This window comes from Furipterus horrens, unplaced genomic scaffold (assembly GCF_987537825.1).
Source record: "Furipterus horrens unplaced genomic scaffold, mFurHor1.1.pri manual_scaffold_6, whole genome shotgun sequence".
Taxonomy (NCBI): domain Eukaryota; kingdom Metazoa; phylum Chordata; class Mammalia; order Chiroptera; family Furipteridae; genus Furipterus; species Furipterus horrens.
In genome coordinates, this window is record NW_028327176.1 from 192,967,374 (window position 1) to 192,994,886 (window position 27,513).

Below are 27,513 nucleotides of genomic sequence, written 5' to 3' on the forward strand. Positions count from 1 at the left end.
AATGCGCGTTCCGTGTCTGATAATTCCGTTTCCAGAGGAAGTGAAGGGTTAGAGAAGAAAAGCAAGTGTTGTCATTAGCTCTTAAGCCACCGAGACTCGATGCTGGTGCCCTTGTGTACAGTGATAACTGCCCACGTGGTGTGCTTTCCCGTCCCGCAACGCGCTGCTTTCCCCCACAGGGTTCTGCAGGCTGGTGCCCCACGCGCGCTCCCCAGGCACTTGGACCATCTACTTTGAAGGTGCAGACTACGAAAGCCACCTGATGCGCGAGAGCACAGACCTGGCAAGTGTCGGGCGGGGTCGGTGGGTGGCAAGAGGAAACGTGGTTCTTGGGGTTTGGAAGTCGGTTGCAGATCTGTCCTTTGCTCACTGTGAGCGTCGTTGTCGTGGGAAAAATTTAAAATCATTTCTAAACGCTAATTTTATTTAAAAATCTTGAACCTACAATTTATACATAAAGTTTCTATTCCAGGCCATGGGTATACAGTTTTGTCTATAAACAAATGGTGCTTTTTAAAATAAAGAGTAGTTTTCCCCACAGCTATTCCAGCCTTAATGTTAATACACGCTAACAGGAGAGCCTCAACAGGTTTCACTAGGAAACGTTTTTCTTTGCTCCAACTATTCTTACACACAGTTCTGTCTCGTCTGAAATATGCATCAAGCCACTTACTAATGTTGTGGCCGCTCCTGGAAGGGCGGTCAGTCCCCGCCCTGCCCGGCCCTGCACTAAGGACCGCCCTGCTCTGCTGTGCGGAGGACCGAGCGGCCGCCCCGCGCTCGTGCGCGGAGGAGGGGCTGGCTCAGAGCCGCCTGGGGCCCCGCACACAGAGCCCCTCCTTGCGGGAGTGCGAGTCCTGAAGGGTTTCCTTTCCAGAATTGCTGTCTTTATCCCTTAATCCACCTAAGGAGCAAGCAGATGTGACCGCGCATTTGTCAAGGTTCCTGTGGGAGGGGTCAGTGTGTTGCGTGCGACTGCATGTGGCTGTTTAGTTACCTGGCCACGCAGCCCCGGACGGCACAGAAGTGGGCCCGTGGGTCTGGGCCGAGGCTGAGAGGCTCAGGTCGAGGAGATCCCCCCGCGAGCCTCCTGCAGCTTCCGGGCCTTGCCTGTGCTGCCCTCGGGGACCCCAGCAGTGCCTGTCCCTCCCCTCGGTCCTCGGGGCGCACGGAGCGTGTGCAGCGGCGGCACTTCATGTAACATGGAGGACGCGGTGTGTGTTCTGTGCCTGCACAGTAGCTGGTTTATCTTGGTTTACAGTCTTCCCTCACTTATCGTGGGTATTACGTTCTAGACCACCCCCCCCCGAGGGACTGTCCCCACAGTGACTGGCGGGGAGCCCACTCAGCCACACAGTAACCTTTGTCTCCGTCCGTTAGGCTCAGCCTCTGAGGAAGGAGCCCGAAGTGATCACTGTGACCCTGAAGAAGCAAAACGGCATGGGCCTCAGCATTGTGGCGGCAAAGGTAGGCCGGACCGGTGGTGGGAGGGCCCGGGCGGCAGCGGCGTCCCGCATTGCTTTTGGGGGTGGCCCGGTGTTCCGTGAGTGGGCCACTGTGCTCGGGCCCGGGTAGCAGAGGGCTGGCCCCCACCTGGGAAGTGGAGCTGCAGCGGGTGGCACCTGGAGGTCACCCAGGCGGTGCTCAGGGCAGAGGCAGAACGGGGCCACCACAGGGAGAGCCGCCCCTCGTGGCACGGCAGGCGTGTCTGTCCCCACGTCACAGCGGCACCAGCGTGAGGGCAGGTCTGGTACAAGCAAGCACAGCTGGTCGGGTGCACAAGCGGATTCAGCGGCATCTGCCTCCCAAGGCCGCAGGTGCTGGCTGTGCCCTGGTGCACGTGGGCGCGCAGGGACTCCCTGGGGGCCTGCCAGGCTCTCCGCAGCCCTCGCCAGACCCACTGACAGGGCCGCTGCCCCCGGGCTGTGACCCTCCTTCCCGGCTGCTGGCCGCACGCCTGCCCGCACGCCAGCCCGCGTTCGCGTCCGCACTTCCTGCACTTGCGCACCTCTGCCCGGAGCTCCCCAAGCTGCTGCGTGTCCTCTTTCGTACGAAGACACGCGGAGGACGGTGGTCTCTGTGTGGTGGAGAGAAGGCCGTTCTGCCATGAGAACAGGAGGGGACTCTGGAGCGCTTGCCGCTACAAAGTGATTTGTGACCAGAAGTCAGCAGGGCGCAGCCCTTGCTTCCTGTCAGCCTCACGTGGCCCAGGGGCACGGGGTGGGGGGGGTGGTGTGTGTCTCCGGGGTCTGCAGTGGCCCCAGGACTGGGTCTCGTTACTGTGAGTGATACCGGAAGAACCCTCATAGGAAAGTAATAGCCGGTGTCCGAGCGACGTGTGTTCCAGAAGGGAGTGCTGGGTGTGCGCGGTGTGGGTTCTCGCGTGTGAATCCACAGCTCCGGGGTCTCTCTTGTTTCTTATCTAACACACATGAAACGAGAACTGTGCAAGGTAGCGATGTTAAATAGGGTTTCCAGTTAGAGTGTAGGGTTACAGAACCAAGGCTTCATGGGAAACAGTAACAACTAGGTCAGAGGAACCTAAAACAAAAGATGGTCTTTCTACCCACCACAGCTCCCACCTCGTCCCGAGTGCTGAACGCAATCCGACCACTGACATGCATGGCTACACGGGACACGTGGTGTCTGAATTAAACATGCTCCCCTTCCCTCCTCCCATGTCACTCCAGGTCTCCACGTGGTGGCTTCTCCCCATCTCGCCCCAGGACCAGGAGCAGCAGCCCCAGCTGAGAGGCAGTGAGGGGGGTGGTTTGCTGCAAGGCCTGCCCCTTCCTGCCTGGGGGGCATTCTCTGAAGTTCCAGGGCTTTTATTGTTTTGTTTCTGGTCTTTCAGGTGTTTTCCCCAGTAAATAGTATATGTATTATAAGTTTAGAGCTGGAAGAAACATAACAGTGAAAGAGTTGTTTGAAAACGGAGTACAGATCTTTGGCCCTAAGACGGTTAACATGGGAGCTTATAGAACACGTTTAATGAGGCTAAGTCTGCATGCACTTGGCTCTCACGAAGGTCTTTTCTGCCAAGAGTGTCCGCGATCTGGGCAGCCCCTTCACGGGCGCGTGCCCTGGTCTCTGGGGGGCGAGGCTAAAACGCGAGTGAGCACATGACATCAGGGCCGTGGCTGATTCGAGGGTATTTACTGAGTGTCTGCCCTCCAGGGCAGGGTGGAGGCTGGGGGCGGTGCCTGTAAGCAGGAAGCTGGCGGGGAGCAGGTGCGCGCCACGTCAGGGCGGGGGGCCGCCCCAGTGCGGGGGCGCGGCCGCGCCTGCAGTCAGCCCGAGCCCCGGGAGGCGAGCGGGCGCCCGTGGAGAAGAGGCGGCCGGCCCCTGGGAGCTGGGCCGCCTGCCGTCCGCGGGGCGTGACAGGGCCGCCCGCAGGTCTGGATGGGGCGGTGAGACAAGCGGCCGGGAGCGGCCCGGTAAAGGGTTCGAGTACAGGCGCCCGTGGTCATGGTTGGGGCGCGGTTCCCAAGGTTGGTTCCCGCCGTGGGCTGGGGGCTCGGGAGCTCGGTCAGAGGGGCTGGCGGGTTAGCTCTTCCCAGGATTCCAGTGGGGGTGGCGGGCTTTGCATGGGTCGTGGGTGGGGAGGTTGGGTGGCACTGACGCTCACTGACACCCTCCAGCCAGACGCGCCCGGCGCGCCACTGAGGGCTGGTGGGTCCGGCCCGTCGCCCATGCGCTTCTGGTAGGTGGGTGAGGCAGAGAGGCCACCGCGCACCCTGGGCGCGTGGGAGCGTCATGGACGGAGGCCGCGCTCGCTGCTGGAGGGCGGCACCTCGGGGTGGGGGACGCGCGGGTGCTGGGGTTGTCTGAGGCCCGGGGGGCCTGCTGTCTCGGGGAGTTAGCAGGTGAGCCCGTGGGAACTGGGGTGGGGCAGTGCCGAGCGCTGTAGAGACCTCGGGACGGCGGGTCTGCGCCCCCTCACCCCCGAGAGGCAGCCCGTCAGCCTGGAGCTCTGAGCGACCCGCCAGGCAGGGCTCAGGTGAGGGAGCCCGGGGGGTGAGCGTCACGCTGCCGGTTGGGCACCTGTCAGGTGTGTCCCTGTCTCAGCCCCGCGCCGCTCTGTGTGTGGTTTCGCTGCCCTCCCGGCGGGGGGGCCTTCGCCTCTGCCCAGGCTGCCTGTGTTTTTCCCTGACGGGTGTGGGGCCTGGACGTTGTTTGCATGTTCAGTTCCCTGACGCCCGTTCCACGTTGCGGTTCCGCTTTATGGAATCCAGATGCTTGGGAGCAGCGGTGTGCGCGGCTCCCTCGTTAAAACTTCGCTTCAGGAAGTCAAGTGTGCTGCCTCGTACTCGTCTGTGGGACAACGGGCTGCTTCCTGTTTGGGTTTTAAAAATGCGAGCGGTTCCATCCTTTCCTGGCTCTTTTTAAAGTTTAATAAACCACAGAGTGAACAGAAGTCCGCGCTGACTGGTTACGTAAGAGTCTGGCTGTGGGTGCCGCTACTTGCCGCGCGGGGTCACGGTGCCCGTCGCGGGGCTGCGGTGGCCCAGTCCCTCCCGCCCCTGGCGGGCTGCCATGGAAGCGGAGCGGAGCGGGCAGCGTCTGCAGCTGGAGAAGGGGCTGCCGTCTGGCGCCGGGATGTGGTTCTCCGTTGTCGGGAGAGCGGGCCCGCTGGTGAGTGCCTTCGGCCCGGGGGCGGGGGCGGCGTCCCGTGTCTGTTGCAACTGCGTCGGAGGAATGTGTTTTCCTCCACTGCGACTCGTTTCAACCTGTCGCTAATTAACGCCCGTGAAGCAGCCCTTTAACGTAGCTCGTAATTACACACCCAGATGTTTGTTTCTTTTTGTTTTAATGCTGCAACTCAGAAAACAGATTTGGGCCCGCTGCGTAGGATGTGGTGGAGGTTGCCTGACATCACTGCAGCCACAGCTGCATAATTTGCTGAGGACACACACGGGCGTGCCTGCGCCCTCGCTCCGTCTCGGGTGAAACGGTGGTTTTACTGCGGGCTTCCTCTTAAACCTTTTTTTCTAAAAGTAAGCCTAAGATGACAACTTAAAGAGTACTCAGGCTTTTTTACTGAAAAACAAGTGGGTAATTTAGTAACGTCTTAAAGATAGTTTTAGTGTGTGCTTTTAGAATGTAGCCCGATTTGAACTGTTTGAGTTTTATTTGTCAGTAGTTAGCCCTCAAAGCAGAGGGTGAGCGCGTGGCTGGGTGCCCCCCTTCCCGCCGCCCAGGAGCGGGCTCCCTGTGGGAGCTGTCATGTGGCTGGGAGGCTCCCAGGGTTTCCGTCTCGTGGTCTTTCCTGTCCTCACTGTGACCACGCAGGCAAGACCTTGACAGAGAAGCGAAGCCAGGAAATTCTTGGTTCCTTTGTAAGATCGACTCCCAAGCAGCTTCTCGGTGGAAACGCCAGCAACAACTTCCGATTGAGCTGTGTAAAATGGCCGCGTGCCCTGCGTGGCTCTGCTTGTGAGTTTGGAAACGTTTTATATTTTAGTTCTAAAAGCAAAATAGTAAATTGTATAAAAGGAAATTTTTCCTTTTTATACTCATGGCCTAAGTGCTCCTGTCTAGGGTTGACTGAAGTGTGGGATTCAGTCACTGTTAAAACAGGGGCACTGGGTGTTACTCCTCCAAAGCAGAGCCTAGCCACGCCCCCCGTGGTGGTCCCCCAGGAAGATGACAGACGCATCTACAGGGTCCATGCCACGAAGGGCCCCTTCAGGCCTCCCTTCCTGGCCTCACCCAGCCACGGCTTGAGTTCGAGGTGCACCCCCGCCGGGGGCACCCCTGTGAGCTGTCGGCTGTGGGGCAGAAGGTGGGGGCGCCGTGGGGTTGTCTGCATTAGTCTCTCTGCCCTTTGACTCCCAGGTCACTTGGAGAATCTTCGCCCTGGGGACACCCCCACACAGCGTGGTTCACGCAGCTGTCGGGGACCCCCAACCTCAGACGTCTTGTCACGCTCCCTTGCTTCACGTCGGGGGGAGGGAAAGGCGGGTGCTGCGCTGCCGTCTGTGTCGCAACTGACACCCAGAGCAAACAGGCAGAGCCAGGCCTGGGGCGTCCCTGAGATCACGCTGGGACTTGTGCGGGCGCGCCTGCCCGGCCCCTCCCACGCGCCTCCACGGGGCTGAGCGCAGTGCGGTCGGGAACGCGTCCTAGGGCTGGTGATCTCAGAGCAAAGGTGGTTCCTACCAAAGGGGGAGAGAGGACTTGGCGATGTTGTTAAACGCGAGTGTGGACCGTGCCCGTGAATGAGTCAGAACCCCGACTGACTGGCCATCCAGTGTGAGAGCCTGCGGAAGGGGCGGCGGGCAGAGCCCCGCGGACAGTCCCTGCTGCGCCCGGGACCGGCGGGGTCCCGCTGCTCCGCTGGGGCTCTGTCTCCCTCCTGCTCACCTTTTTTGGGGGGGACTGTGCTTTAATGATGCTTTTATACCGTTGCCCACCTCAGCCTCCCACAGTCAGTGACGTGGCCCCCCGAAGTGCCGGGGCCCCCTCCTCTCCTTGAGCCTGGCTGTGTGGGAGCTGGCAGTTTCCCCAAGGGCGCCTTAGAAGAACTAGAAAAATCTGAGGCCCTCAGGAGCGGCCATTGCTCCTCAGAGACCCGATGTGTTTCCTTCTGGTTTCGGGGAGCAGCCTCGCTCTCCTCCTGGTGTTGGGGAGCCTTTTGTGCTAGCTCTCCGCCGTCCTCGTTCCCACCTTTTTGCTTCCCCCTCCCCGGCCCCTCCGCCCTGGCTGCCTTCCAGCCCCCTCCCTCTCCCCTTCTCAGACCCCCTCTGGTTCCACTTCTGAGGGAAAGAAGCAGTTGCACCGCGCCCTGCGCTTTCACACCAAGGTCACACGTGGGGGGGCCGTGGCTGTCCCTCCGCAGCCACTCTTTTTAAGGATGAGGACCCAGGTCTGCGCTCCTTGTGCCACCCGGCTAACGTGGCTGGTCCTTGTTCTCTGGTCACCTGAGCCGTGGGGCCAGAGGCCGTGGGGCAGTGGTGCCGGGCTGCCTGGAGGCTCGTGCCCCAGTTCAGTTCAAGTGCAGGGTCGCAGCGTGAGCGCGTAGAGCTCCTGACGCCTGCAGAGTAGCGATTGCTTGCGCAGTGGCCTTTCTGAAGGGGTTTTCATTGGTTAGGTGAGGAATGGGTCATTTTGAATGGTTATGCTTATTCTTTTACTTTTACAAATAATGAACACACTAACAATACAGAAAGCTTTTCCAATCCCAGTTTAGGTACGTTTGGGAGAGTAATTCTTTAAGTTATTTAGCCTTAATTGGTATTTTTTTATATTGTGTTCTCTGTGGTTCCTCTCCCTGGGTCTGGAAATCGGGATATATCGGGACAACATACACTATGTTATGGTAAGATCTTGTTTTTCACCCAGTGACCTGCAAGGTCACAGGCGTGTTGCTGGTCCCTGTGGTCGCTGTGGCTTCCAGTGCGGAAAGGCCACAGCTTCAGAGGAGCACCATCTGGTGAAGTGGGATGTGCCCGCCGCATGGGCGGCTCTGCAGTTCCCGTCAGCTGCCTTAGGGGAGACAGCAGAGCAGGTGCAATAATGTTTTGTTTTACACGTTATGTCCAAGATGTTGTGATTTCAGCATGTACTGAATGCGCATGAATGAGTGTCGGGACGTGGCGGGCCAGTCGTCCGGACCGCTGGGACAGGGTGCGGCTTCTCCTGCGGCTGCACCAGCTCCGCACAGGTGGCTGCTCTCGTCCCAGCGCCCCCTCCCTCCAGCGCAGCTCCTTCGGGGCCTCTGTGTGGACCACCTGCCAGGCTTCCAGCACGGGCAAATGAGCCGTATTTAAATTAACCCGGCCCCAGCTTCCCCCCTGGGAAGTGGGAATGGACTTTGCTCGTTCCCAGAAGAAATGCCGATGAGCCGATGAACCAAGTGCTACATGTAGGCCAGGAGGGGTGGGGAGGTGTTAATCACCTGCTGACCTTGGTGCTGAGGAAACTCACCCGAATGTGTGTTTGGAAAAGTGTAGAGACGGTGCCCGCAGGCGCGTAGGCAGGAGGCAGTTCCTGCGGGCCCTTCTGAGCGACCGGGGTCTCCACTCCTTCTCCCGTACCCCCTTTCCCCTTGCTCCCAAGGCCCGGGAGTTTCCTCTTACCTCTAACCCCACCCCGCCCCCCACCCCGTCAGTAACCTGGTGGGAAATTCTAGGCTGCCCTCCGAGGGAGCGCACGGCCTTTGTCCCGCACGGAGTCTCCGAGGCCTGGGCCTCTTTCGTCCTCACTGACTCACATCTCGCTTTGGACACGTGGCCCGTGCCTGCCACCCCGACAGCACAGACCCGCGCCCTCTTGCCAGGGTCTGGAGAGCTGTGTGCTCCTGCCTGTCACTGCGGCCGCGGTCAGCTCTCAGGCTGCTCAGTTCACGCCCTTCACGCAACGGGTGGGAAGCAGAAGGCGCAAGGCAGTGAGGGTTTCCTTTTGGAGCTAGAGGAGGGCTCAGTTACCCTGAAATGAGTTTTACCTGTGTGGGTACGTAAGTAAGTAGGAACTAATGCATTATTTTAATAAACTTCCTCTAAGTTCTGTCTAGATTAATTAGTGGGCACGTTATTGTTAGAAGTAAGACAGCGGTGAAGTGGTTCACGATTTCTGAAGTGAACACATTTGGTTTTACACAGTTGTTCGATCACCGTGGACAGCATTCTAATCTGTGTTCAGGTGGAGCGGGCAGGTCGCGACAGTTCCGTGGTGCAAGGACGGGTCCCGGCCTGAAGGTGACAGTCTGCTGGGTGCCTGCTCCCAGGCCGGGCGGCAGCCGGCCGAGCGGGGCAGAGCTCGCACCTCTGTGCCCAGCCAGGGTGGGCGTTCTGGGCCAGACTGGACACTGGGTCACCTCCAGATCGGTCGGAGCCGTGGTGTTCGGGGTTGGGAGTAGCCGCCTGTGTTGATTTGAGAAATGCGCAGCGGCTAGAAACTCCTTTGTGCTCTTTTGTCCCCGGGTAGTCACCTTGAGCTCTGTCCCCCTAAAATAAGCACCCGTGGGGCTGTGCTTTCTCTGGGCAGCAGCCCTGTTGACAATTGCTTGTGGCCAGTTCTTACCGCGGAGCTGCACGGGAAGTGTCCATCGGCTTAGGAGGATGGGGGGGGGGGGAATAGAGGCAGGAAGGGCGTCCCCTCCCCCAGAGGCAGCCCGGCCTGTGTGCGTGCGCGTGTGTGCGTGTGCGGGAGGAAGACAGCTGTGGGGTAGGGCTTGCCTGCGGGTGTAAGCAGAGCAGCCCCCGTGGCAGAGAGTCTGCTAGAGGCACGGTGCCGGCCGGGACCACATTTGAGATTCAGTGCCAACCAAAACTTGGATGCCTCTTAGAATATTCTAGATCCAGATTCTTTACTTTGCATCACCCCCACTGCTGTCAGGAGTTATTTTTTTAAATATATTTCCTGATGGTTTGTCGATGATCAGTGCTAATGCGTCTTTGGCATTGAGGTCTCTTTGCTCGGATCTCCTTTTGTGACTTTACTTAGAAATGGAACTTGGAGTTAAAAGAAATGGTTGTGGCTTAGAATTGAGGTAAGTTCCTGCGTCCTGGGAGAAGATGACCTCTGCTACCTCCCAGCACTGCCTCTCACCTGCACGCCCTGAGGGTGGCGGCTGTGGTGTCCCTCCCGCAAAGAGCTCGTCCAGGGCCAGAGTCCCAGGGGCTGAGGGTTTCTGGCCTTTAAGCTGCAACATTGCCATGTTGTCATGTTATCTTACCAACTCCTGTAATGGACATAGCAGTTGCTTCCTGACCTGCTGATGTGGTCCCTGCGATGCCGGACGTCCTGATCCTAAGGAATTGTTTTCAGACTGAGGAGCTGACCACATTCTAGGAGCCTTATAAGGAAGCTGCTCAGAAAGGGAGTCAGGGAGGAGCCTTCTGTGCAAGTAGCTGGAATGCAGGGCAGAGGGACCGTTCAGAGGGAGCAGAGGAAATCTTCTCTGAGGTCTGGAAGGTGAGTGAGTTGGCAGGTAGTGTGGCCCGTAAGCCTGGGAGCTGGGTGATAAGAGCATTTGGGTCCACACCTTCCCTCAGAAAGGCTCTGTATGAAGAGAACAGGAGACAGGACGGCCTCAGGGTGGGAAGCCCCCGGAGCTTGGGTCCCCGGAGCTTGGTGCCTCGAGCAGGAGGCCACTGCACGGTCACAGGCCGAGGCAGAGGCGGAGGCCGCCGGCGGCAGAGCCCTGTGGGAGGCGCAGTTAGGAAGGGGCCTTTCCCAAGCCAGGAGGGACCCGGGGCGGCCTGCCTGTCCGGAGGAGAGGGTCCACGTTGTACCAGCCGTTTTCTGAAATTCCCAGTGTCAGCTTCTGCCTATTTAAAGACACGGTGGTAACGACGCTCTCAGGTGCTTGTGCTGCGGGGTCAGTGTCGCTCGGCTGCTGGCGCAGGTGTGTTCACGCTCACGTTGCGTAGAGTATAATAGGTTGACTGTTTAAAAGTGTTTGTGGACTTTGTGCGCTTTAAATGTGGAGGCTGCTAAGTTTAAGTTCATGAGTTAAGTTGTCTGCAATGTAGAGTGGTTGTGAACTAATAGAGCCCAGCCGTCGCCCTCAGGCGTGAGATTACTGATTTGAAAGAAGAGGTTGAAAACATAAAGTGGTGACCCAGGGGAGCCCCACCTCACCGCCAGCGCAGAACCAGACAGCCCCCTGCAGCCGGCGTGGCAGCAGAAGGGCTCCCTGAGCCGCAGCAAAAAGTGTGCGCGCGGGTGTTTGGAGTATTAGGGGAGAGGAGAAGTGTTCTTCTCATTTTCTTACAGCGTTCTGTTCTGTGATTTTTAGAAAGAGTTCTATTACAGTTTGTCCAGATGAATGAGGCGTTTCCTTCGTTACTAGCAATCGTATGCGGCAATGGAGAGTGGAGCAGGGCTTGCTTCATGGTTTTTATTCTGTAACTTACAAGGACAGTCTGACATTACCGGAAGGTAATTCCGTGTGAAGATACAGGTGAGTGCCTGTTCACACTGAAAACGGGGGCGGCTGTCGCCGCTCATTCCCAGGGTACACGTTCCAAGACCCCCAGGGGACGCCGGAAACCAAGGATAGTACAGACTCTGTGTACGTGTTCTTCCTAGACAGGCACAGCGATGACGAAGTTGCGTTTACAAGTTAGGCACAGGAAGGGATCAGCAGTGATCGTAAAAGAGAATGACATGCTGCAGTGGAAGCTGAGTGAAAGCGGTCCCTCTTGTAAGCGATGTGATGGCCGCGGCAGCCACGAAGACTCTGGACACGCTGGGCCGAGGGCTGGGCCATGTCCCGGGGGCGCAAAGGAGGACAGCGTGAGAGCTCAGTGTGCTACTCAGAATGGCGCACATTTGCTCTTCTGCATTGTGTCCTTCTGGAAGTTTCCATGGAATAGTCCCCGATCTGGTTGACCACGGGAAACGGAAACCGCGAAAAGCGAAGCCGCAGACCAGCAGGGCTAGTGCGTTCTGAAACTCAGCAAGCTTTGCTTTTATTTTGGTCAAGTGGGGAGCAGAAGCAGAAAGGATGCTTTTAGAACCTTTTTAAAAACTCTGGCCTGGGGTACTAACTATAAACAAGTATCCTGTAGTGTTTGCAGAAAAAGAAAAAGAGGGATTTTCAGTGCCGCAGCCGGAACTACGAGAGCTGTGGCAGCAACGTCTAGAATGCATGAGCCCGCGAGGGCAGGGGCATTGCTGTCCCTGCTCACGGGTGCGGACGCAGAGCTAAGGGTGGCGCGGCCCTCCGTGCGTGGTTGTGGAGCATGAGGTGGCTGGTTAAACAGTTGGCTTGTTTCGTCGTAGATTACATGAGAAATACAGAAGGTGACGTTTAAAGCCATTTAATAGAGTATATATGCAGGAATAGCCCCTTGAGCAAGTGGGACCCGTGAGGGGTGTCGAAGTAATTTCCAGTAGCGTGTCCTAGGCCCCTGCGCTCCAGGAGGCCCCGCACGGGCCAAGGCAGGTCAGGTCCGAGGTGTGTTTATTGCTCTTTGCCAGGTGACACACTAAGTTCAGAAATTTGCCAATTTTCAGTGCCTACTATGTGTTTTTTATGGCAGAATTTCAAATTTGTAAAAAAGTACAAGGTTTGCCAACTCTCCAAATAAATTTCGTGTTTTTAATTTTATGGCAAAAGAACCCAGGCAAGGACCCGGGGCTGTACTTGGCTGTCACGTGGTGTTGCACGTGCCAAGTGACTTCCGAGGGCGTCTCACGGGCTCCTGGGCCCAGGCGGGTCTGCAGCGGGGAGAGGGCACTGCAGGGAGCAGGTCGGACACGCACGTGGGCGTCGTGGGAGGCGCTGTGCCCCAGGAGTGTGCCGCACACGGGGCAGGTGCCGGTTTCCCGGGGAGGCGGGCTTTTCAGGTGGAGCCCGAGGGGAACGTTTCACCTCAGTCCTGCGCTGAAGTGCTGTCTTTATAGCTGTCTGTGATGCCTTCTCCTCTCTCTGCTTCCGTGACACACTGTCTCCCGGCCGTGGGAGTGGGGGTGACTGCAGGGTGCTGGCAGGGAGGCTCCCACAGGCATCACGCCTGCACTCGCCTCCTGGGCCCCGGCAGAGAGGCCGGAATGGGGTTTGTGAGGCGTGGCCGCACTGCCCAAGCAGAGCACCGGCCGTTCTGCGAAACGGTGGCATCCGTTCCTGACGTCGGTCTTGCCGAAGTTCCTCACGCGCCGTGGCGGGGTCCATGGCGGAGCTGGTGTGTGCCGGTGGCCTGGGGCCTCCGTGTCCGTGGACAGCCCCCGCCCCTGCCCCTGCAGCCGGGCCCCTGCCGAGGGCTTTCTGCAGCCCTCTCTCCCCGGAGTCCCGCCTCTTGTCTGCCCTAATGAAGCTTTTCTGGTTCTAGATTTTTCAGTGAGGGTGCAAGGGGGTCAGATAAAGATCAGAATGCAAAAAGGCTGCGGTTGATTGCTTTCCTGTTGAAGCGATTAATAGTGTGTGTCGTGAGAGCGGTTTTCAGTTCACGTACCGTTATGGCCGTTCGTAATCAGTCTCAAATTACCTGTAGTTTTCGGTCTATTTTAGTCTTACCAATAATTAACTCATTTTTCAGGAGTGATTTTTCTTAATTTGGAAACAAAATAGATGTGTTTCCAGTTAGTTTCTTTGTATTTCCACAGAGAGTGTTAATTTTATGAATGTAGTTTTTATAGTTATAATTTTTATGTAAAAACAAGGACGAGGATTTTCATCACAGCTACATGTGTACATGCTTTATTTTTGTTGTACTTCGCAGAATATTGTGTTTCTTACTGTGTTTTCTGTGTTTTTGTTCAGGGTGCTGGTCAAGATAAGCTCGGAATCTACGTCAAGTCCGTTGTGAAAGGAGGTGCTGCAGACGTGGTTAGTGTCCTTTCTGAAGCTGTCACTTTCGGTGACTCCTGTCTAACCCGGGGGAGGAGCTACGCCGCTGGTGTTTTTAGTCATAAATCGCTGTACCCTGTTGGTTGAAGGCGGGCAGATAGGAGGTGTCCTCGCCTGACTGTCCTTCCTCCCTCTCCCTCGCTCCCCCGCTCGGACCTGGTCTGCCTCGGGTGCACACAGGACGGACGGCTGGCGGCCGGGGACCAGCTGCTCAGCGTGGACGGCCGGAGTCTAGTGGGCCTCTCTCAGGAAAGGTATCGTGTATCTGATCGCTTTAGCTTAATAGTGACACCTGGAGGCATATTTCCTGGCAAAGTTTGGGAGCAGGAGATGAAAACAATGCTGCGGAGCTCTGTCCCACTCTTCCCTGCACACCTGTGAGACCAGCGCACTGACAGCTCCTCTGTTAGTCCATGTATGTGGGCACTGGGACACGGTCCGTGCTCCTGCTGTAGCCACAGGACATGTGTGCACTTCTGCATAAAGGAGCGGAGTGGGCAGCGGGTCTCAGTAGCAGGTGGCCACTCGGGTCATAGGCTCCGTGGGGACGGAGCAGGTGGTGCATTTCATCTTTCTACCTTCGTGACCCTCTCCTCCTAGGGCGGCGGAGCTCATGACAAGGACGAGCTCTGTGGTGACACTGGAAGTGGCAAAGCAAGGTGCCATCTATCACGGTCTCGCCACCCTGCTCAACCAGCCGTCCCCGATGATGCAGAGACGTAAGTACGGCCTGTGTGGGACGCAGGGGGTGTCTCCTGTGTTGGCTGCACCCACAGCGGGCTCACGGCCCCTCCCGCGGCCAGGCCCTCCTTCAGCAGAGCCCCGCGGAGGCCGCGCCGTTGCACTTAGTGCCCCAGTTTAGAGAGGAGCAGGCTGCAGGCGCTGGGCCAGGGTTCAGTGCGGCCCTTCAAGCCCCCGCGGTGATTCCCGAGGTTACTCGTCCCCTGAGCGCCACTGAGCCACCTCCGTAGGCCGGGCTCCCTGCTGGAAGCGTCCCGACGCCCGGCACAGAGCAGCACTCAGGAGTGAGTGCCTTTTCCGTGTTCATAGCAGACATGCAGGATGCGGTCCCCAGAGAGCAGGGAGAACGGACCCCCGGGACTGCTCACACGTGGGCACGGTAACCGGAGTCCTGCAGGTGCTGAGGCGGGACTCTCTGTCCTGGGGGTGTCGCCCACGTCAAAGGAAGCCCAGTGACTTCAGTGAAGTGGTCTGTTGGTGGCAACCAGGGTTTTATAGCTGCACCAGAAATCTCAGAACAAAAATCTATGTAAATTTAGGGCTTTTTAAAGAAATTACTTCAGAACCCATAGGGAAAAAAAGATTAGGGCTCACATTGTATTTTAAATCATTGTCTCCTTCCCACCTGTCTTTGTGACCCCCCCCTGCTCACTGGGGCGCTGACTCGGCCTTGGCCCGGCCCTTCTCCCGAGGCCCCGTGGGGGGGCCTCAGGCCGCACTCGGAGTCTAGACGGCAGAGGGCCTGAGGGCTGGGCCTGCTGCCCCCCGGAACGAGGACAAGGCTGCCATAGGAAAGCGCGCTCTGTGCCGTTGTCCCTGCCTCGGTGTGCTTCCGTGTGGCCTAACGTGGCACCTAGCATGTCGGTTGTCTGAGCTCCCAGTTTACAGTCGCTCCAAAGAAGCAAACTAGACAGAGAAAAAAGAGGGAAACTTAAAAAGGTCACCAAGCAAGAAGCTAACAAAACTGAAAAGTAAAGATCATGTGGTCCCGTCAAACGATGTCTATGACAGTGACCACCCAGAACAATTAAGAGTATTGATGTATTTAAAAAGTGAGGGGCGTCTGTTTGCTTTCTAAAAAGTTACTTTGAAATAGGTTTTGCAACTTTTGTTACTTTACTTTTGCTACTTAAAACAGGTAAATCTATGAGAAAATAAGCTTTGGAAGAGTATCTTTTTCCATGAATGCCTGTTAAATGTTGCTTTATTTGAAAACCTTTTAAAGATTCTCTAGAAAGGTTTTACCCTTGTATAAAAATCATCGTATTTTCTGCTAAACACAAGTCTTACTCGCAGAGTGTTAAGTATCTGTCGATGTGTCTTCCTCTCAGAGGGAAGCTGGTGTTGGAGGGAGACTCCGGACACGGGCTGGCATCTCACCTGTGCTTTGGTTTCAGTGTCCGATCGCCGAGGCTCAGGGAAGCCCCGGCCCAAGAGCGAAGGCTTTGAGCTCTACCATAACTCGGCGCAGAACGGGTCCCCCGAGAGCCCGCAGCTGCCGTGGGCCGAGTACAGCGAGCCGAAGAAGCTGCCCGGCGAGGACAGGCTGCTGCGGAGCCGAGCGGACCACCGGTCCAGCCCCAACGTGGCAAGTACGCGAGTCCCTGCGGCCCTTCCTGCCTGCGCCCGCGCCGTCGCCCACACCCGGAGCCGTGCGGGCCCTCGGGCTGGCCTAAGGTCAGCGGGAGTCTGCTCCTGCGTGTGCGGGCTCCCTGGCCTGTCCCTCACCAGGGCCACCAAGGGGGTGTTCTCGTGAGAGAAGTGGGGGCTGGGTGAGAGCCTCTGACAGTTGCTGCCCCGGGCAGGTACACTGGGCGTGGCTCGGCAGGGCGGGCGGGTGACCCGCAGGAGCGCGGACGTTTCCACACATGCACAGGGGCGCCCACGAGGAAAGGAGGCAGGGTGCGAGCGTGCGGCCCACGCGGGCCTGCCGAGCGTGAGAGGCGCCGGCAGCCCCGGGGCTGGAGCTGGGCCTCGTGCTCTGGCACGGGCTGTTCAGGAGCTGGGGCGGGGGTGTGGGGAGCCCAGCGCCCCCAGGTCTTTGCTCCCCTTTGAGCCCCGGGCCTTGTGGGCAGCGCGAGGCCGTGCGGCACACAGCAGCCGCCCTTGGACCTCCTGTCACGGGAGATGACGTTTCTGTCCCTGCTTTTCCACAGACCAGCCTCCGAGTCCTGGAGGGAAGAGCACACACGCCCCCGGAGCGGCCACGAAGATAACGTCTGTCTCCACCGGGAACCTCTGTGCGGAGGTCCGAGCCTTGCACCTGCTTAGTGACTGAGTCCTTAGCGCCCCCCCCCCCCCCCTCGAGGGCCCCGCCGAGCTAAGGGTGACACCACGGGCTAGCCCTGTTGATAGCTTGGGGATTTAATTTTATTTTTAAAATAATAAGTCAATGAGCTTTTTAGGTGAACCAGTCTGGGCAAAATAGTGTTTTTTTGTTATTTGCAATATATAGGATCAAACACTTAGAATCTTGAACATGATGTTCAAATATACATACTATATCACAAAAGAGAGCATTGGAAATTAAATTAGTCCACCGTACAAACTGCAAAAAGTCACTTGTCTCTCTTTTCCACATTTCCCAGGAGCAGACCCCTCCCCCGCGACCCGAGGCCTACCCCATCCCCACGCAGACGTACACGCGGGAGTACTTCACCTTCCCTGCGTCCAAGTCCCAGGACCGGGCAGCCCCTCCTCCACCTCCTCCTCCTCACAGCCAGTGGCCCACATACGAGGAAGAGCTGCAGGTGCGCACAGACAGCGGTCATCCCAGTGGCGCCGTGCAGGTTAGAGGGAAGGGCTTCCACGCACACTGTGCCCGCAGCAGGATGAGACGGAGCTGTTTTCTGTCCGCCAGCCCTGCAGATGGCATCGCTGGTTTTCTTCCCTGGTTTTGTGGTCAGCCGAGGAAAGGGACACATAGGATGGGATGCCAGCCGTGGAAAGGGGAGCTCTGTTGTCTGATGGTTTGATTGACGGAAGGTTAGGAAGGTTAGCCTTACTTACCGTCGCCAAGGCCAGGTGCACGGCTGCATCTGGGAATGAGACGTGAGAAGCGGGGCAGGCAGGGCTGTTTCCACCCGGCACTGCCGGACCCTGGGGGTGCACAGGGCATCGTGGTCCCTGCCCCTGAAGCTGCTGGTGTGGCCGGAGTGAGGCGTAACTAATGCAGTACAGAGAGCCAGCCCTGGGTGTCACTGGAACCTGTGCTCCCAGGTGACATGACAGCTGCCTGAACCTGGAAGTGCTTCAGAGCATGGGAGAAGGCCTGGAGCCCCCCAGAGGAGCAGGGGCGACCACCCCAGGGTGGGGGCGGGCCGGCGCATTTCAGGCTGCAGCGGCAGGTGGGGCCTGTGGGGAGCCCCGTACGGCACGTGAGGGTGGGCTCCATCCGAGGTAGCGGGGAGGGCGGTGTCAGTCTCGGCGGTGAGCTAGGTCAGGGCAACTTGTCAGGTGTGGCTCTTTTTAGAAAGGCCGCTTGCGTTGTGGAATGCCGGGGGGAGAGTAGCCGTGTGCTTGAAGACAGGTCCAGCGTACGGTGTGCAACAGTGCGTGTCCTGGGAGGGCTCCGAGCGAGCCCCCCGGGTCAGGGCAGCAGAAGTGCTTTGGAGCCGAGACGGGGTCTGAGTCCGCGCCTAGGAGCACGAGACAGCGGAGGGAGAGAGCGCTGAGTCACGGGGCGGCGTGAGGAAGCAGGAAAGGAGCCCCCTCTTCCGAGGGCAGAAGGGACCCTCATGCATGGGTCTGTCCTGCCCATGTGCTCACCTCCCTCCACCCCCAGCCCTGGTGGCCGGTGGGAGTTGGCTGTGCACAGAGGCCTTCTCCAAGTTTCTCCTTAACAACAGCAGTTTGAGGCCGTTTCCTCTGGCCTGTTCTGTGAGCGCTTAGGGAGGTGTGCCTGCCGTGCATGGCAGCAGCCAGCCCACTTCACCTGCTCTCCCGGGGGGCAGGGCTGGGCCAGCGTGGGCAGAGGATTCCGAGAGGGCGAGGTCAGGAGGGGCGACAAGGGTGTCGCAGGCCTCTCAGGTGGGAACTGGAATGACTGAGAGCTAGAATGAACTCAGCAGGGGGCGGGAAAGATGCCGGGAGTGAGCCCGGGGCTGAAGGGGGTCTTCACGGGAACAGAGCAGTGACCAGGGGTCACCAGAGGCAGTGCAGAGGGGACCCGCGGGCGGAGTCTGAGAACGGACCGGGCGCGCCCCACCTGGCCGCGCCTCTGCGTGCGTGGTGACACCTGCTGTGTGCAGGGGGCAGCGTTCCTTGGTCCCACGAGGCTTTTTGTTCAAGTGATACTTTATTTTCCTGCTTTTTCAAGAAATAGTTCATATTTCATGGTGAGTGTTTGGTAAGGAAATGGAACAGTTTATTTTCCAGGTTTGCATCTTCAGTTCCTCTTCAGCAGAGCAGGGAAGAGGCTTGCTTCAGACTTCATAGTGAATCATTTTATTTCAGACGTGCTGTTTCTCAGACGTCAGACTAGCCCTTTGAGAAAAGTGCATTGATTACTGTCTGTGCGCACACAGAATTTTGTCCAGCCGGCGTGCCCCGCCATGGAGACCCTCCTGAGACAGACCGAGAGGGCCCATGCGGCCTCCTGCCCTGTGCACACGGCCGTCAGGCGGGCACAGAGCCAGGCATCGGCGGTGGCGTTCAGAGAGCCAAGGTGGATGACATGGTGGAGATTTGATAATTAATCTTAGTAATAATTAGGATAGTACTGCAGAGATGTAATTTCTGTTGCTGTTCACATAATTAGGCTGAATATGTTCATCCTTTCAAAGTCAGTTACGTGACGGGTCCCACAGTAGGATGTGGACTGGCTGAGAAGCCTGAGGATGGCCACCGTGCCGAAGTGCCTGAGTCTGTGTGCGTCTCAGTTTCCACCAGTGACGCGGAGGGAAAGGGCCGCCCTTGCCCCCTGTCACCAGCACACACGGTCACGCGCACAGCCCGGGCACAGGGCAGGCCAGCTCTGTTCTGTGCACTCACTCGTGAGCCGTTTTCCTCCTGGAGGTAAAAGGCTGATGAGGTTCCAGTGACTTGTTCGGGCGACTGGCTGAAACGTGACAGCCTTCCTTTGTCTCTTTGCAGCGCATCACCCGTTCCCAAGAGGAGCTGCGGGAAGACAGAGTTTACCACTTGGAGCGCCGGGTGGAGGCGGTGCTGGACCGCAAGGCCGATAGTGACATGTGGGTCAGTCAGAGCTCCTCAGTGGGCTCCAGCCAAGAGCACCTGGACCGTGCGTCCAGGGTAGACACGCCTGCATCCACTCTGACCAAAAGCGGCCCTGGGCGCTGGAAGACGCCGGCCGCCGGGCAGCCCATGTCGGCTGCGGTCGCCCAGGCCGGCCGCGCGGACCTGCCCCCGCCCCCCCCTCCGCCTCCTGCGCACTATGCCAGCGACTTTGACGGAGCCCCCATGGAGTTGCCTCTCCTACCCCTGCCTGCCAGCCAGGGGGGCCCTCAGGCCGCGCAGGCGGCCGCCGCAGAGCGGAAGAAGAGGGAGGAGCACCAGCGCTGGTACGAGAAGGAGAAGGCCCGGCTGGAGGAGGAGCGGGAGAGGAAGCGCCGGGAGCAGGAGAGGAAGCTGGGCCAGATGCGCACACAGGCGCTGAACCCCGCCCCCTTCTCTCCTGTGACCGTGCAGCCCGTGAAGCCGGAGAAGCCGGCCACGCTGCCCAGGGCCCCGGACACGGTCATTCGGGAGCTGCAGCCCCAGCAGCAGCCCCGCACCATCGAGCGCAGAGACCTGCAGTACATCACGGTCAGCAAGGAGGAGCTCTCCTCCGGCGACAGCCTGTCCCCGGACCCGTGGAAGCGGGACGCCAGGGAAAAGCTGGAGAAGCAGCAGCAGCTGCACATCGTGGACATGCTGAGCAGGGAGATCCAGGAGCTGCAGAGCAAGCCCGCGCGCAGCGCCGAGGACAGCGACCGCCTGCGCAAGCTCATGCTTGAGTGGCAGTTCCAGAAGCGGCTGCAGGAGTCCAAGCAGAAGGACGAGGACGACGAGGAGGAGGAGGACGACGACGTGGACACCATGCTGCTCATGCAGCGGCTGGAGGCCGAGCGCAGAGCCAGGGTAAAGGGGGTGCGGGCGTGCCCGCTGCTGCTCCCCGCCGGGGGTGGGGTCCTGTGAGAACTGTGAGCGAGGCCCCTAGAAATGAGCCGGTGACAGGGCGGAGCCTTCTGCAGACACGTGCGGTCCACAGGGACCTGCGCTGTCCCAGGCAGCAAGGGCCCGCGGGCCCGTCTCAGCACCGCAGTGAAGGACGGAGGCGTCTTGGTCAGGGCCCGGCACACGTTTCTCTCAGACAGACAGGGAGTCAGCACTTGGCTCCGTCCGCCGTGCAGACCGAGCCTCCCCGCTCAGCTCCGCAGCCGGCACGGGACGGGGCCGCACACTGCCGGTTGCCTGCGGACGGGCCCGGCTGTCAGCACGGGTGGCCCTGAGAACGGAGGGCTGTCTTCATCTCTCCAGTGATTCAAATACCTTCTGGGGGTTTTCTATCAACTAAAAGAAGAAAAGTAAAATTTATATTAGTTTAATGCAGTTAGTTGCTAAAAAGCTAAATTTAAGATTTTTGCTAGCCTCTCAAGAATTGTCGACAGAGAGACGTCTATCAATATGAATTTGAAGAGAGTGCTATTGACCATTTAGTAATTGTTTTTTAACAGAATATAATATCCAGAGTATAGGTAGCCAAGAGCACGTCCTTTTTGTCTTTTGGATTTTGTTTCTATTCCAGCTTTTTTTTTGATGCTCTCTGTCCCTGATGATCTGAACCCCAGGGCGAGGAAGTCACTCACAGAGCTGGCGGGCGGCCCGTTCAGTGTGCCTGTGACTGTTTTCCTGAGACACCTCACTCACGCACACGCACACGCACACGCCCTTCTTACTGTGTGCACGTGCTCTGTGTACCTACAGCTCTGCCCGCAGTCCAGGTGGTCTCTCTCCTGCACGGACACTTCAGTTTCGAAGCTGAAGGCCTCCATGGAACTACTGTGTTGGTTCCTTAGCGTTTCCCAGCTCAGCGGGAGCAGGCCTCCCTCCCTGCTGACCTGATTGGAGAGAACAGCTGTTAGAGCAGAACTAACAGTGTGTGGCCTAAGTGCTCTGGCCTCCGTGGTGTGAATTGTTAGCCGTGCGCTGGCCCGCACACAGTGCTGGCTGCTGTCACTAGCGGACAGGCTGCAGGCACGTCATTAAAAAAGCCGAACGTGTCCGTGGCCTGTGTCTCTAGCCCCCCCAACATAAGGGAAGCACAGCTTTACCTTCCCTGCAGGCCCGAGCCCGTGTTAGTGGGGAGTGGGTGGGCGTTCCATCCACTGGGCGAGCGCAGCCCAGCCCTCGTGACGGGGGCAGCGGCTCTGCAGCCCCTGCAGCCCCCACCGCTGGGGAGACCGGCCCTTCATGGCAGGCCTCTGGGTATCAGCTGTGATACTTGGAAAGTCTCTGTGATAATTTAGCGAAAGCATCTGTGTGTTGAATATATATTGAAATCCATCTCTTTGTCTCCAGATAAGAGAGCTGAGGGAAACTTGACCTTGCTTAGTTTCTGTGCACCTTAGTCGTGAAGCTCAGTGTGCCTTGCTGAGGGCCACACAGGAGCCTGCAGCACCCCCGCCCCCCGGGGCCCCCCTTCCGAGCAGAGGCGGGGGCGCAGCAGCCAGGCTCGGGGCGGACTCCAGGCCGGACCTAAGCTGCTCACGCTTCCTCTCTTTTCTCCCTGTCGCCCGCAGCAGACTGCTCTGCCAGCAATCTCTGTTCTAGATTTGGTATGTTCCTGTTCCTTCCCTTCGGTGCGTTCCCCTGTCTTGGTTCTCCTTTCCTCCAGTGGTCTGTGTCTCAGCGCTGCGGCTCTCACGTCCCCCGTCGGCGCCTGTGACTGGCTCCCTCTGAGTGTCCCTCTGCTCTTCTCCTGTCACTTCCGAGTGTTCCTGTTGGTGGCTTTCACCTTTCCTCAGCTTCAGTTGTCAATTGTGTGTATTCTTACTAGTCATCAGTACACGAGCAAATGAGATTTCGCCAAGAGTGACAATCCGTTTCATTGTTGCTCCATTAGAAGTAGGTTTTAGGTACCCAGCTAGTAGGACCGCAGTGAACGGACGGCGACCCTGTCTGCCATTGCGCTGCGGTTGTCTAGCATGTACTTGGCGGCTGCAGTGAGTGGGGTCGGTGAGCATGCTCCGTTTCCCCGGTAGCGCCACGTGGCTCTCGGGTGAGCAGCCGCGGTGTTCAGCGTCGGCTCCAGGGCCCCGGAGGTCGCGCGCTGCTGTGAAGGCGTGAGCGGTGTCAGCGCTGGCAGCTGCGGCTGCTCACGGGCTGCCAGGCGGCCCAGTCCGACCTCGGCTCTCGAGCGATTCGGTTCTCCGCCAGCTTGTTCATGAAGAAGCGTCTCGGTGTCGAGCGCAGCGTCGGTCCTTGACCCAGCGACCCTTCAGTGCCCACGCCTGTGCGACCAGTCACGTGTCTCTCAGACGACAGACGCAGGATTTGGTTTTTGAACAAACTGCTTCTCGAGCAGCACCAAGGTTCCACGTATGCTCTGACTGACACGTGGACTCAGGGTACATCTGTTAGCTGGCCAGTGTCAGACAGTACTTTTTAAGAAGTCCCTGAATCCAGGTTTGACTTGAACAGCCTGTCTTTGTAAACAGACCGGGGGCGACGGCCCCTCAGAGAGCAGCCTGTCCCGGACCCCGCGCCCCTGGAGCACAGAAGGCTGTTTTCTGAGCTTTCTGCTTCCGCGGGACAAATAGCAAAGCCCTCGCGCCCCTCCTCCGCGTGCGCAGGCGGCGGGTGCGTCGCTCGGAGCCGCTGCACCACCTCGCGGCCCGCACTGCGCCCGGCGCGGGCCCCCTTACACCGCCAGGGGTCACGGCAACATGGGGGATGGTTCCTAAGGGCCAGGCTTACACTAGGGTTTTTACGCCAAAGGAGTTGAGGTTTTTTTTGAAAGACAGTTACATGTGGACACTGACCTGAGCCCCCCGTTGCAGAGCACTTGTCGCCCTGCTGCCCGTAAGCAGTGAGTCGCCATCAGGGCGGCTTCCTCAGGCGCCGCTGCTGCCGTGGGTCTGTGTGGTGAGAGGGGGCTGCCCCGCGTCAGGGGCCGGGGGCGCCCGGCTGGTGTCTGCTCCTCCTCTGGTCCCTGGCCCCCGCCTGTGCCCACCATCTCCCCTTGGCGACTGGTCTGGAGGCCAGCGACCCCCCCACTCCTTCCCGGGGCCACGCAGGCCTTTCAGGTTCTGCACCCTCGGAAGGAGCTCCCGCCCTCCGTGCCCTGTCGCCACGGTTCTCGGGGGGCCCCTTCTGACCCCAAGGGAACACAGCTGCGTTGTCCTCTCTGCCGAGAGACTCTGCCGGCTGTGTTCTCCGCATCTGACCCCTCTCCACCCACCCCAGCCCGAGCCACCGTCACCTCCCTTCAGAGCGACTGCAGCCACTGTCCCTTACAGGCCAGTGTCCACGTTTACAGGCCAGTGTCCACGTGGCAGCCACAGGGCGACCATGAAAACACAGGAGACCAGAGTCCTCAGTGCCCTGTGCTGGCTTCCTGGTCACTCAGGGCAACAGCCCCAGTCTCCCGGGGCCTCCAAGGTGCTGCGTTCCGTCCATGCCTCCCAGGCCCCACCCCTGGGGGGGCAAGTGATGACCGTCCCTGTAGGTCCACCTGGCTCGTGTCTGTCAGGCAGCCAGCCCTTCTCCCTCCTGACAGTGTGTGTCTCTAGGCCGCCGAAGCATTGCACAGACGCCTCTCTTCTTGCTTCGTGACAGCCTGTGGCGTGGGCGCAATGAAGGGGCCCGCCCCAGGGGCTTCGAGACATGCCCAGCACAGGAGTCGAGACCCACCAGGGTTCTGAGTTCACATCTGGTGCTCTTCCTGCTGCACACGGTCTCCTGCTCAGACTCTGTTTTCACCGGGACATGCACAGGGCCCGGCCTCCCCTGGCGAGTCCCGGCTTCGTCCTGTTGCCATGGAGATGGCTCCTTTGACCGGACAGCTCCTCCAGCTCCAGGGAGTTTGCAGAGCTGTCCAGGCTCTTCCATGCTCCCCCCTCAGAGGCGGCCTTTCTGTCTGCCCCTCCCGTGGGACTGGAAGAGCCAGGCACCCGGCACGGAAGGGCTTGAGCTAAACTGGAAAAGCTTTGAGCGGGAACTGGTGGGAGCCTCCCTGAGAGGCGCCCTCGGAGCAGAAGCAGCAGGCTGTCCCCCCGCCTGTTCAGTGGGAGGGCTGGGCCGCTGGCGCTGGCCCCGTCCAGGGTGGGCGCGAGGGCACACACGCCCCTCTCCGGGCAGGCCCGTGGCCCCAGGAGGGAGGCCAGCACGGGTCTGTTCTGGATGGGGACACGCAGTGACTGATTGCAGAACAGTCTCCCCAAAAGCACTGCCAAGGTGCGCGCCCACTGCAGGTCTTACAGCTCCTGATAACAGAGTCATTTTGTTACATTACGAAGGGGGATGGTCTCGGCCCGGGAAGGGGGCTCTCCTTCACTGAGGTCCCGCCCCGTGTGGCAGGCTTCCCTGCATCCTTGCGTCACGGTCCTGGAGCAGCTCTGTCCCCCAGCGGGCAGGCGCGCGGCTCGTCCGCTGCAGGGCTGGGCTCCGGGCCCCGGTCTCGGCAGAGCAGTGCAGGCTGCCATCCGCGGGCGCTCCCTGTCTGGGGCGCCAAGCTTTCCCTAGGGTGAGGGCTGCAGGGCCCAGCAGAGGGGCCTTCTGAGCAAGGTTCTGAGGGCCGGGGGCGCTTGGCAGGCTCAGTTGTCTTTTCAGTGAAAGTGTCAGGAAGCGAAGTGTAAGTTCAGGCACGAGTTAGTGCACTTCTGCTACAAAGTCATAAACAGAGCTCAGCTTCCCACGGACCTTTCTTAAACCTGGAAAGCCTTTTTTGGAAACGTGGCCTGCCAGCACACCAACATCTTGGGTCACGCCATAGCAGCACAGTTCTCGGTTCCAAACGGTTTTGATCTGGGGTGTCTCGATTCATCCTGTAAGAATTATATCTATTTATATCTGTTCCCCCAAATAGAATTCCTGTAAGATTGCTTTGGTCGCATGTAACTTCATTCCTGAGCTGTTACTTAAAGGGAATTAAGAGACTAGACTTTTTTTTCTCCCATCAGTGGTTTTTGGGGGGTTTTGGGTTTGTGTGTGTGTGTAAAGTAGCATTTCTTTGAGGAAAAACCAGCCTGAGTTCTGAAACACAAGCACCCTGCTAAACATCTTACCTGACTGGGGGAAGAGACGGCCTTCCCGGAGCGATGGTCCTTTGCCTTAAAAAAGTATCCGGCGAACACAGCCCGGGAGGTGCTTCTCACCGCCCGCCGGACGGGGCAGAGCGGGGGCTGGGAACAGTGCCTGTTGCAGGTTCCCAGGGCGGCGTTCAGTGCGGGGGGCTGTGGGGACCCTGCGTGTCCCGCCTCCTGCGAGGAGCACTGGCTGCTCTTGCCCGTCCTCTGCTGTCCCGCAGGCCCGGAGCGGAGCGTCACGAGCGACTTCGTGCTCGAACCGGGCGGCAGAGGCGCCCCCGTGGTGAGAACGCAGTTCTGCGTTCTTCCCTGCTCGGCTCTGGGGGACACCCGCTGCCACCTCTTGCCCGTCCATCCCTTTCTGTGGGCACCGGTCCCCCCACTGGTGCTGACGGCTCGAGAGCAAGCACCCTGTCAGCCGCGTGTCCCCCTGTAGCTCCTTTCAGGGCTTCGTCCGTGGCCTCTGGCCCTGCTCAGGCTCCCGGCACCCCCCCTGGCTCGCCCTGCGTGGCCCCACGGGGGCCCGAGGCTGGCCTGCCCTCTGAGGGGAATCTGCGTTTTTCCTGAAGTGTCTTACTGCCGTGGGCCGACGGGAGGGGCCTCGCGCCCCAGCTCACGGCCGCTTTCCCAGCAGACAGTGTCTGCTCCACAGAAATTAACAGGAGCCAAGTCGTTGGGGCTTGTTTTTCATTTTTACTTTTTTAAATACACCATTCTAACGAACACTGAATGGGGTGACTCGGAATGATAACGAAGTGCCCCTGGGGGGCCCTGACGGGTGACTGCTGCTGCGGAGAGAGACTGAGGTTCACCTGCAGCGCACTGCGCCCCGCTCGGGGTGGCCTGTCCCCAGCCGTGGGCGCTGCTCCAGCCCAGGCGCGGGCGGGGGAGGAGGAAAGGCGGTGCAGAGCTGTCCAGGCTGCTTCCCCTGCAGAGGCAGCTGCCATCGGGATGGAGGAGGGGCGTCTTGCTGTCCCCGCCTAGAAGACGTGCTTCAGTCCAGGGCTCTCTCAGGAAAGGTGTTTCTGTCTGAGAGCAGAAAGGAGTGACCCGGAGGGTGACGGAGGCGTGTCCTGGACTTGTTACGAGATCCTTGAGTGTTTGAATGGTGTGGGGGAAGCTAATAGGTGACAAACAGGTGATGCATTTGGAGCAGCAGAAGCTGGTGGCGGGCAGTGGCCTGAGACCAGGGTGAGCTATCTTGGGAGGCTAGCTCCTTCGCTGGCATGTCCCAGCAGTGCAGGGAGTTACTTGGCAGACAAGGAGCAGAAGAGAGTTTGCAGAAGGGTCTCCCACAGTTCCAGTTCCAGCTTTGTGACCCAGGATTTGGGGGTCCCCCTGAGCAGACAGGTCCAGAGGGACCTGGTGGCAGAGGCCCAGGGTGAGGAGATGCGAGGAACGTGGTCCCTAAGCCGGGGCCCCTGTAGACCAGCTCACGGCCTCCGTGCTGCCCCCCCACCCCCACACCCCACCCCTTGGGGCTCAGCCATGTCCGCACCTGCTGTGGGGCGCAGGCCGCTCTCCCCACATGGCGGGAACCGGAACGCACGGGAGAGCTGGTCAGGGCGCCTGTTGTTTGCGGCTGAGCTGGGTCACTTACACTCGTTTACACAAAGTAACCATGCTTGTCTGATGCGTGAGTGTGCAAGCGAAATGCACTCTCCTTGGCACCACGATGCGTGGAAGGGCGGCCTTGGGACCAGGGACAGAGCTTCCAGGCGACGTCCTTGGCCACAGCACGTGCTCCGTGGGTCGGCCGCGTCGTCTCTGGGCCGTGGTCTGCAGCCTATGTTCCCTCCCGAGCTCTGTGCGTGCGTCTGCTCGTCTCCCCGTGTGTGTGCTGTTGCCCCGTGCCAGCTGGGCCGCCGGGCGGGAGGTAAGGTCGCTCTGCTGTCAGTTGCAGGACGAGGAGCGCAGGCGGCAGCAGCAGCTGGAGGAGATGCGGCAGCGCGAGGCCGAGGAGCGCGCCCGGCAGGAGGAGCAGCGGCTGCGGCAGGAGGAGGAGCGGGGCCGGCGGGATGCCGAAGCCAAGGTTCGGGCTCTGTAGGGTGCGAGGGGGCTGGCGCTGGCCGGCGGCGCGAGGCACACGGGGCGGAGCAGGGCCTGTGCCTGCCGCTGTTCCTGGACCGAGACTGGAGCCCGACGGCCCACCGCACGCTTCTGCACCGGCTCCAGACGCCCGGCCTCCGCGCGTCTGTCTGACTCCTGAACTCAGGCCTGGCT

At 59.3% G+C, this 27,513-nt stretch overlaps 1 protein-coding gene across 6 annotated transcripts in view; it reads left to right on the forward strand.

Moving 5' to 3' along the window:
* Positions 1 to 27,513, forward strand: part of AFDN (afadin, adherens junction formation factor) — a 97,928-nt gene that overhangs the window by 63,970 nt on the left and 6,445 nt on the right. For 3 of the 6 annotated variants that reach the window (XM_090280090.1, XM_090280088.1, XM_090280092.1), the window contains 10 exons: positions 180 to 283; positions 1,381 to 1,467; positions 13,214 to 13,279; positions 13,481 to 13,554; positions 13,901 to 14,019; positions 15,439 to 15,633; positions 16,198 to 16,289; positions 16,630 to 16,830; positions 19,136 to 20,122; positions 27,188 to 27,322. In XM_090280090.1, the coding sequence (XP_090136216.1) occupies positions 180 to 283; positions 1,381 to 1,467; positions 13,214 to 13,279; positions 13,481 to 13,554; positions 13,901 to 14,019; positions 15,439 to 15,633; positions 16,198 to 16,289; positions 16,630 to 16,830; positions 19,136 to 20,122; positions 27,188 to 27,322 (2,060 nt within the window). Of the gene's footprint in view, positions 1 to 179; positions 284 to 1,380; positions 1,468 to 13,213; positions 13,280 to 13,480; positions 13,555 to 13,900; positions 14,020 to 15,438; positions 15,634 to 16,197; positions 16,290 to 16,629; positions 16,831 to 19,135; positions 20,123 to 21,783; positions 21,820 to 27,187; positions 27,323 to 27,513 lie in introns of all 6 variants that reach the window. The other 3 variants (XM_090280086.1, XM_090280087.1, XM_090280089.1) reach the window with 2 other exon arrangements.